Source organism: Nanorana parkeri, unplaced genomic scaffold (genome assembly GCF_000935625.1).
Source record: "Nanorana parkeri isolate BGI_ZX_2015 unplaced genomic scaffold, ASM93562v1 scaffold21, whole genome shotgun sequence".
NCBI classification, from domain to species: domain Eukaryota; kingdom Metazoa; phylum Chordata; class Amphibia; order Anura; family Dicroglossidae; genus Nanorana; species Nanorana parkeri.
The window spans coordinates 3,141,712-3,151,407 of record NW_017306289.1 but is presented as its reverse complement, the minus strand read 5'-3'; the positions used below and the strand labels follow the sequence as shown (position 1 = coordinate 3,151,407).

At 39.5% G+C, this 9,696-nt stretch overlaps 1 protein-coding gene across 1 annotated transcript in view; it reads left to right on the top strand.

Moving 5' to 3' along the window:
- Positions 1–7,118, top strand: part of RASA3 (RAS p21 protein activator 3) — a 187,907-nt gene extending 180,789 nt beyond the window's left edge. Inside the window, exons 19-24 of the mRNA XM_018563032.1 lie at positions 419–525; positions 3,566–3,648; positions 3,811–4,019; positions 4,149–4,252; positions 5,311–5,494; positions 6,524–7,118. Of these exons, the coding sequence (XP_018418534.1) occupies positions 419–525; positions 3,566–3,648; positions 3,811–4,019; positions 4,149–4,252; positions 5,311–5,494; positions 6,524–6,599 (763 nt within the window). The 3' untranslated portion in view covers positions 6,600–7,118. The remainder of the gene's footprint in view (positions 1–418; positions 526–3,565; positions 3,649–3,810; positions 4,020–4,148; positions 4,253–5,310; positions 5,495–6,523) is intronic.
- The last annotated feature ends 2,578 nt before the right edge of the window (positions 7,119–9,696 follow it).

The following is a 9,696-nucleotide window of genomic DNA, read 5'->3' as shown; positions in this document are numbered from 1 at the left end:
ACTTGCACCACCAAATCCCAACCTCCCCCCACACACACACAGGGTTGTGCTGTGTAAATCTCAGGAATGGATTAACAGACATATAAATCCTTTGGCAGGTTAAACAGCTCCCTTCGATGTATTTCATATGTGTATTAGCTGTTTGCCTGGAGAATGGAAGTAAATTGTGGACTACAATGATAAAAGATTACACTTGACAGTACACATAAAAACAAAGATAAGCAGCATTGGCTTGGTTCCCACTAAAAGGTTTGCAAAGATTTCACACTGAGGATTTTTCTTTTATTTGTGTGAAATGGATATTTACATATGAGAAGAAAGCTTAGTGGGTTTGTGTGTCAAAACCTTAATGCTTTAATTGTTTGTAAGCCTTGTTTGCAGAGATAATGAGTGTTCTACCTTGTTCCACTTCACCCAGAGTTATGATCAAAAGAGCTCAGGGAAGGAAGCGCTTCGGTATGAAGAATTTCAAGAAGCGATGGTTTCGCCTTTCAAACCATGAGTTTACATACCAGAAAAGCAAAGGTAACTCATGCATAGATATCTTTGTAGGCCTTCAAAGAAGAAGGCTGAAACATCCATTTGTAGCACTCCCAACCACTCAGTTAATCATTAATATTTTTAAGTTGTCAGATGTCTCCTGATGTACACTTTGTGAAGTTTGTAAAAGCTTGCTTATCCCACTGTTAGTATGGTTGATCTGTGTCTGATTAGCCAGCACCAGGGAACGGACCGTGATTTAGAAACGCCCATCTGGAAGTTTAAGGGCTGCATATGGTGCTCCTGGTCTGACCCATGATACTCATGCTTTAAAAAAAGTGATCTTATTATTATTATTATACAGGATTTTTATAGCGCCAACAGATTGCGCAGCGCTTTACAATGTAAGGAAGACATTCCAAACACTATACAATTCAAGACAAGATGGTAAGGAGGGCCCTGCCCGTGAGGGCTTACAATCTAAAGGGAGGGGCAAGTGATACATGAGGAGGTAGCTGTGTGGGGATGAATTGTTTGAGAATGTGATGGTTCAGTGGTTACTTTGAGGTAGTATAGGCTTTCTTGAAGAGATGAGTCTTAAGGCATCACCTAAAGGCAGTAAGAGTGGAAGGTAGACGGACAGGTTGAGGTAAAGCATTCCAAAGGATGGGAGAGACTCTAGAGAAGTCCTGGAGGCAAGCATGGGAGGAGTTGACATGGGAGCTAGAGAGCAGGAGGTCTTGAGAGGAGCGGGGAGGACGGTTAGGGTGATACTTTGAGATAAGGTTGGAGATGTAACCTGGGGCAGAGTTGTGGATGGCTTTGTAAGTCATTGTTAATATTTTGAATTTTATCCTTTGAGCTATTGGAAGCCAGTGCAGGGATTGGCAGAGGGGGGTTGCAGACACTGTGCGGTTGGTTAGGTGGATGAGTCTAGCAGCAGCATTCATGATAGACTGAAGGGGGGATAGCCTGTGCAGAGGTAGGCCAATGAGGAGGGAGTTGCAATAGTCAAGACGAGAGATGTGTGGATGAGTAACTTTGTGGTCTCATTGGTGGGGAAAGGGCATATTTTGGAAATGTTACGAAGATGAAGGCGGCAGAATTTAGATTGTGATTGGATGTGGGGCAGAAAGTGAGGTCTGAGTCAAGGATGACACCAAGCACCTTGGCATGGAGGGAGGGTTGTATAGTTATGTTATCAATCTCATACTTTTAATTTCTGTGATGTAAGGAGAACAGCTGTGTAGGGGCTGATAATTCAGTGTTAGCTGCATTTTACATGGGCTTTACTAGTAATAAAAGCTTATAGTGGGGTATACCACTACGGATGGTATATTACTACTGCTACTATACATATTTTGTCACTAGGTAAAAACTACATTGTTTATAGGAAACGTGCAGTGGTTTTGTGCATATTTTCTTTCTTTACTTAGTCAGGTAAATGTGAAACTATTTGTATTCTTATATCCAGCCTGCAGACGACACTCTTAGTTCCCTTTTCACATGTTTCCTCCCTCCCTCCATAGAGCTCCATTTGAAGGAGGCAGACTTAATGACTGCTGCTGTGCTGTCTCTTTACCCATAGCAGCAATAGTTTTCTGAGAATCCTTTGTCATGCATGTAAAGAATTTTGGCAATCTCTCTCTCTCTCTCTCTCTCTCTCTCTCTCTCTCTCTTTCTCTCTTTTAAAAACCTATTAACTAAAATAATTTATTTTAAATGGACACAAAACTATTGCAGCCTGTTCACACTGTTACACCTACTATATTGGTGCAGCGCAGTGCCATTTATTCTGAATTGCCCTCCAATGCACCTTGCAAACCAACATGCTTTTTTACCTACGTCCTTCGTTACCTATTGTTACCTAGGACAACATAATAATGTGGATAGCGTTGGAATGCCGTGGACTGTTCTGGCAAAAATGCTACATGCACTTTTTTATGGTGTTGAATGGGCTGCCTGAGGGCTTGTTCACACCATGTCCGGATCATGTCCAAACCAGAACAGTTTGTTCCTGGACCAAAAAAGCATCCCAATGTATCCCTATGTTATTTCTGGGCTCTATTCACACCAGCGCAGTCTGTTCCGGACCAGACACACAAAAAATACTGCTTGTCTCAATTTCTCTGATCTGGAATGCACTGGAACGCATGGAAATGCAAAAACAAAATGCAAACGCACCAGACTGCACCTGAAAGCCCATCTTAAGCTAGACCAAACCCCCCCCCCAAAAACCCCGCTCTGGAACGCAGCAAAAATCACAGTAAAAATGCGGCAAAATGCACTGCACTGCATCAACAGATCTGCTCAAGATCTGGTCCAGACATGGTTTGAACAAAGTCTTAAGGCAACACATGTTAACGTGTGGCATAACACACATAACCCTGTGTGCTAATGTAGCGCAACAGTGTGCATAAAACCTAATTGTTTTCCTTTAACATGCAAGTTCAGCCAATTATTTTTCTTTACTTTTAGATAGAGTGTTGAAGGAATGCAGTCCCTGTTGTGTTCTATCCAATATCTTGGGCTCCGTTAGGGAGATTTCACCTCACTTACTGTCACAGAAGTAGACAGGAAGTGAGGGGAAACCTGCAACAGGGATACAGATACAATCTAGTGCTCCCCAATTCTACATAATAAAACAATTGTATTTCTGTCTGTGTTCCTGTTAGATATTTCCCCTTACTTCCTGGCTGGTGAAAACAGTTGTCAAATCTTTCTAACAGAGCACCAGATAGCAGTAAAACCTGACAGGAGTTCTAATTCTTCCTCATGCTCTCCAAAATGTAAAAAAAAGTTGTGTCTGGACTTACAAATGATATGCCCAGAAATGCAGAACACCGTATACATAGACATTGGTGTTACGTTTAAAAAAAAATGGTAAATGTGAAATGGGGTGGGGTTCCAAGTGTAGTATGAAGACTGCTCCAATGTCTAAAGAGATGAAACTCTGCCAGATGTTCTGCCTATCATGACAACATGTTGCAGTTTATTTATTCAGACAGCCTGAAAAGTTGCTCTATGACTCCATCTCCTGGATTGTGCTTTAATGATACATTCATGTTTCCTGTGTTCCCTGCAGGTGATCACGCACTTTGCAATATTCCAATTGAAAACATTCTAGCAGTAGAGAAAGTGGAAGAGGAATCCTTCAAAATGAAGAATGTAAGTAGACAGAATGTAACTTTTGGATTCTCAGTCTCATACATAAGGCATTTTTAGGCTTGTTAAATTTACATAATAAAATATTCATAGTCACCATTATCATATTCTCATTAAGTATTAATATGAAAATGTCCTTCTAATCTTAGTGTCTTGTCCTTTAAGATGTTTCAAGTCATACAACCAGTCCGTACTTTGTATATTCAAGCAAATAACTGTGTGGAAGCAAAGGATTGGATAGATATCCTCACCAAAGTCAGCCAGTGTAACATGAAGCGTCTCACTGTTTTCCATCCCTCTGCGTATCTAAATGGACATTGGTTGTGCTGTAAAGCTATTTCAGAGAATGCCCCTGGCTGCAGTCCCTGTACTGGGTAGGACTTCCTTATTATGTTGCTGTATTTTCTTTCCACTTTATTCTATGGCCTATAGTAAATATGGTAATGACTCTTTGCACACACATCCTTTTAACCCTAATAACTGGGTTTCTTCTTTTATCACAGTGGTCTACCAGCAAACATCCAAATTGTCATTGATGGCGATAGGGAAACAGAGCGCATTTACTCCCTCTTTAACACTTACATGCACAAGCTAGAAAAGATGCAAGGTGAGTTCATTTTATAGACTAGAAACGTTCAGTGCATACCCTTCTTAATACAGTAGTCTTAATACAGTGTAATGCTGGCCATATCTGCATCACATTTTTATCTGACTGATTCAACATGTGTTCAGTTTAACATCAAGGGGAAGCTTGTTTACATTGATCTGATTGTTAATAATAAAAATCAACCAAAAGCTTTTGACTGTTGCTGGGAAAATGTATTTTATGCCTTTATTGATTGGTTTGTTTAAAGCACATCTTCAGGCAATGAAAAAAAAACTTACCCTTGTAGTAGGGCTACCCCTGCGCTGCAGGGGTTAATTACTATTTTTTTTTTAAATGTGACTGTTTTACATATGTGATCCCGGCTCCTGCGGTGGTCAACACTCATTTCTTCCCCTCCGCTCTGGCTGGCGGAATGTCCCACTGTGTCCTCAAGTCTAATGCAGGTAAATTAATCTGCATAAGACGTGATGATGTCAGCGGACCTTAAACTGCTGGAGCAAACAGGAGAAGAGGCTGTGGGGACCGATCTATTAGCCTGAACAGAGATGGCGGGAATCAGGAAAAATAGCTTTAATAGTGTCCCCTACACATAAAGGAGCACTTTATGTAGAGCAGGGGCAGCCCCACTGCAAGGGTAAGTTTTTTTTGTTTGCCGGAGATTGCCTTCAACCGGAAGTATTCCAAATAACTCTTCCTCTTAAACCAAACTGATTGAAATCAAGCTAGATATTCTGTTGAGTGATCATTCATCAATGTAAATGGAGAAACTACAAGTTGACAGGATCTGTGAATGGAGAAACTACAAGTCCCACCTACAACACAGCGGATGGACTTTTAGTTCTCAGTGGACTACAGGTGGGATGACATCACCATACTTGTAGTGCATTTGGTTCTTCCCCCTGTCCCTGTTGCTGAATGTCCGTGTGTGTGCATTTTTTTTTCCTAAAGACTTTACTCTTAATATAGGAGTGGCTTTGCTTACTGTAACGGTATATCGTGGTAGAAGAAGTGAAAGGTATGTTGTAAGACCACTGATCCCACTTTTTGCTGTCCTGCAGAGGCTTGTGGTAGTCGGTCAGTGTATGATGGCCCTGAACAAGAAGAATACAGCAGCTTCATTATAGATGACCCTCGTGAAACCTACAAAACACTATGTAGCACTATAGAAGCTGTTAAGACATTAGAAGAGGAGCATGCTCAGTACAAACGGGATAAATTCAAGAAGACTAAATATGGAAGTCAGTAAGTACAACATCTCTTATCCTATATTTATCTCAAGGTGGAGTAAAGGAAGCCACACATAGCTTGAATATTATACTTCTGAAAAAAGCAACTGTATCCCAACTGTTTGTAATCCCTTGAAGCTACATAACAGGCAAATTTCCCTTATATTTCTGGGTGGGTTCCACCACCAGGTTAAATTCAAGAAGACTACGGAATTGGAGTGGTTAGGAGCACTATAGTTATGTCTTGCTTAAAATATGTGAGCACATGTGGGCATTCTCTAGGTAGTAATATCAAGCACATCTCTCAAGCACACACTACTTGTGTTCATCAGCCGAGTTGTAGGCCACATTACAGCAGGTGACAAAGTTCAAGAAATTAGTTATCTCATTGGCCATTGACTGAGGAAATATCTAACCATATATGATCCTACAATGGCTTTGTATGTAAAGATTAGCATAAGCAAACATTATGATGAACATTACAAGTGTACTTGGTGGGCCATCTATGGCCAGGTTCTTATTAGAATCTTGCTTATTTTATTTTGTGAGGGGCCAGCTCTCTAGTACAAATTAGATATCTATTACTCATGGACAAATAGTCTTCATCAGCAAAACAACTCTTTATTATCTCTGTCGCAACTGTATGTAACTTCTAGCAGCTACATATCTGGAGAATCTCCCATATACTTTTTGGTTTGATCCACAACCAGATTAAATTCAACAGGCTGTTTCAGGAATTGGAGTGTTTTGGAGCACTGTAGCTATGGCTTGATTAAAACCAAATAAAAAATCAAACAAACAAACTGAAGGCATTAGGCTTTGATCCCTACAATTTCATGCTTATCTTTCAAATTTGACTGGAGGGTATCTCTAAGATGCTTGTTATTCTCACAATCAAAGTGTTGTTAAAATAATCTGCTTTGTATAAGAGATGATTCCTACTTTACGTATAGCGGCACCTTCGCACACCATTACATTTGTTTATTCTAAGTGTGTTCTGAAATGAAAGAAATTAGTCTAATGACTGCTCTGTTTCCTCTTTCAGAGAACATCCGATAGGAGATAAAAGTTTCCAGACCTACATCAGGCAGCAGTCTGAGGTGTCAACACATTCCATTTGACTTGCCATAGGATGCACTTCAAGGATTACAAAAGGAAATGTCTCTTCCTACCCATATTAATAGGAGAGTGAAGTCTTTGTGAGATTCAGTGTTGTAACACTGTGTGTGGAACTCAAAGCAAGATATGCTGAGTTTTTGTGGATGTTTTCAAGACTGTTACAGAGTTGTAATGCACTTTAATCATCTGAAACAGATGACAACATACTCTTTTTATATAGCTTCTCTTGATGACTTTACCCCTCTGATCAGTTCAATGAACTGATCCACTAATGCCTCTTTTGCTTCCCTTTGTGATATAAAATACGCATTCCTGGACCTGTACAGTAAACCTTACAGCGTGTTGATACTTTTCTGCCATTAGGGGGTGCTGAAACACAGATTTTTCTGCCTGATTCTGACTCAGGACTGCACTGTAAATACTGGGCGCTTAATAAAATTGGAATCACAGTAGGATATAAAGAGGCCTATACATCCACGAAGATTTGTTCAAGGCAATGCTATATCAAAGTATTAATTAATTTTTATATGACATTTTTCCCAAGTCTAATATGGCAAATTATTAAAAAAACATTATTCAATAGCAATCACACCTAAGGTTGGTGTGTCATTTATTTCTAATACATTGCACTGGATCTCAAGAGTTCAAACATTGCTGCTTGTATAGGTGGGGTTCAATATCTAAAAGTCACAAATACTATGTCAGGTATTCACCATCTTAGGACAAAAACTATTGGAAGAAAATGTATTTTCCCTTTTATTCACTCTTGTTTTTCGGAATGGCAGCAGCTGTACAGGGTGAACTGCTTAGGCCATATTCTTGCTAAGAAAGACATTTCGAACCACTGAATTATGTAAGGCGTAATGAATTTGTATGTTAGCGTCAAACTTTGTGCCAAAGGGCTTTTATGATGCTCTTGTTCTTATTCATATTCAAGCAGGAAAAGAAAGTTTGCTGCTTCTATACCCAGATGACTGCAATAACAGCACTGCTACTGCCAGTTTAATTATGTGTAGGAGGAGAATTCCTGACATCCCAATCCGTTTGTGGATTTCCCTTATGTGTTCTCCTATGTTGAGAACATGTAACTTCTAAATCATTTTAATTTACCTTTAATATTAAAAAGGATTTTTTTGGACAAAGTAACAAAATTCAGTTGTTGAGTTCTTAGTTGGGCTTTGGGGAATGCAAGGGTTGGGTTCCTGACCATTTTCTCCATAGTTGATGTCACCCTATCACATACCAACCCACAGACTAGCCAGGATAAAGTTACAATTTCAGTTTTTCCTTTTTAGTTTAAATTCTAGTACTCGTTTTGGTACTGAACACTCTTTTATTAGATTTTAGAATGATTTTAGAATACCTTGTTCTGTATTTTGATTATACTAATTCAGGTATTTAGACAGCATATCATTAGTTTCTGCTGTTAATCAATGTGGTATAGATAAGAGCTTGAATGTCATACTTGAAAACAATCTTGTATACTGGGTGCCAACCAAACACCATAAAAAAATACCTAGTACCTTTCTGACTCCTAGCTATTTAGTAACTAAATATTTTTTGCGCAGGGATGTGCTCTATCAGGAAGATAAATGCCTTAGTTGGATCACAACTTGCCACGCAAATGTGAGATTCAGCAAATAAGCTGTCTTGTGTGTGATTTTAGGTTCCTTTTATAGAACAGAAGTCATTACCATGTGGTTATTAATCTATTTGGGCACTTTCTACCTGACTCAATGATCATATTGAGGAGATGGTTATATAACAGTTATATTTTAAGACCTTTGGTTCAGCTTAGCAGCTTCCTAAAGCTATCAAATGCAAGTTTATTAAAACACAATTTAATCCAGCAGTGCATTCAATATAATTATCAAATATATTTTTATACAATTAGCTAAAAGGACAATTGTACTTTAATGCTAAACTCTTCTAATCCACCCCTCCTGTAATAACCTGCTCTAATACCCCTACCCACACACACAAACATCCATCTCCAGCTCTTTTCCTACCGTTGACAGCACCACATCCTTTCATCTTTTGTCCTTTCCTCTGGTAAAAAGCTGCGCCAGCTGTGTGTGTTTGCTCAGCCTTCATAGACCTGTATGGGGCAATCCCAGACTCTGGAACTGCTTCATAGAATAGCCACATACAAGTCTATGAGGCCTCAGTGCACATGCTTAGCCAGTGCTGATGATAATTTTCTGCCAAAGGAGAAGTAAACAGTGCAAGGAAGTGTTGCATGTGTCCCATCGCACTCCTGACTAGTAGGTCCCAAAGTTTGTGGTGGGTGCTGCAGTGACAAGCAGATGGCACCACAATTACAAGTATTATAGAGAAGAGTCACAAGTTTTCTTTGTGATATGTTGGAATCAAGTTATATCACAGTTGGTGTGCTGGTGAATCTTCTCTATATTACCAGTTCAAGGAAGTGGCAGTGGTAAAACAAAAGGAAAGAAGTAGACATGGAAGGAGGGTTTGTACAGGTCAGTTCAGGAGGAGTGGAATGGCGTGGATTAGAAGAGTTTAATATTAAATTATAGTTGTCCTATAAGTACCTAAATATGACTAAATAACCCCAGCAGCATTTAGAGTGGGAGAGGACAGAAGGTCCATACTGTGAGCAAAACATGAAGCTTTCTCACAAAAGAGATAAGAGGGATGGCTTCATCCATGTGTTGCAAAGCCATCATAGTCCATTCATAGGCTTGGATGGTTCCCAGTCAAGCTGTATTGGGTTTAGGGAGATCCAGGACCTAGCTATACTGTCTGGAACGGATGCCCAGATTAAAAGATGGGTTGAACAGAGTTACAAATCTTTGCCAAGTGTGACAGTTCACTTTTTGTGATTTTAACTGTATTTATATGTTTGCCTGCAGTTCAGCTTTACGTTTGATTTATCTGGAGGCTAATAATGTGGTTAATGTAGCCTATCTTTGCAGCTGTAATGCTTAGACAAGCTTACAGTTCCCTGCTATTGCTGCTAAGTTTGTCAACATTTGGAGTCATCCCCAGTGACTTCAGGATGGTGTATATGATTCAGAAAAGGAGAAGCAGTACAGGGAAAAACATCATCTTTCAAAGTTTATCTAAAAGAATTTT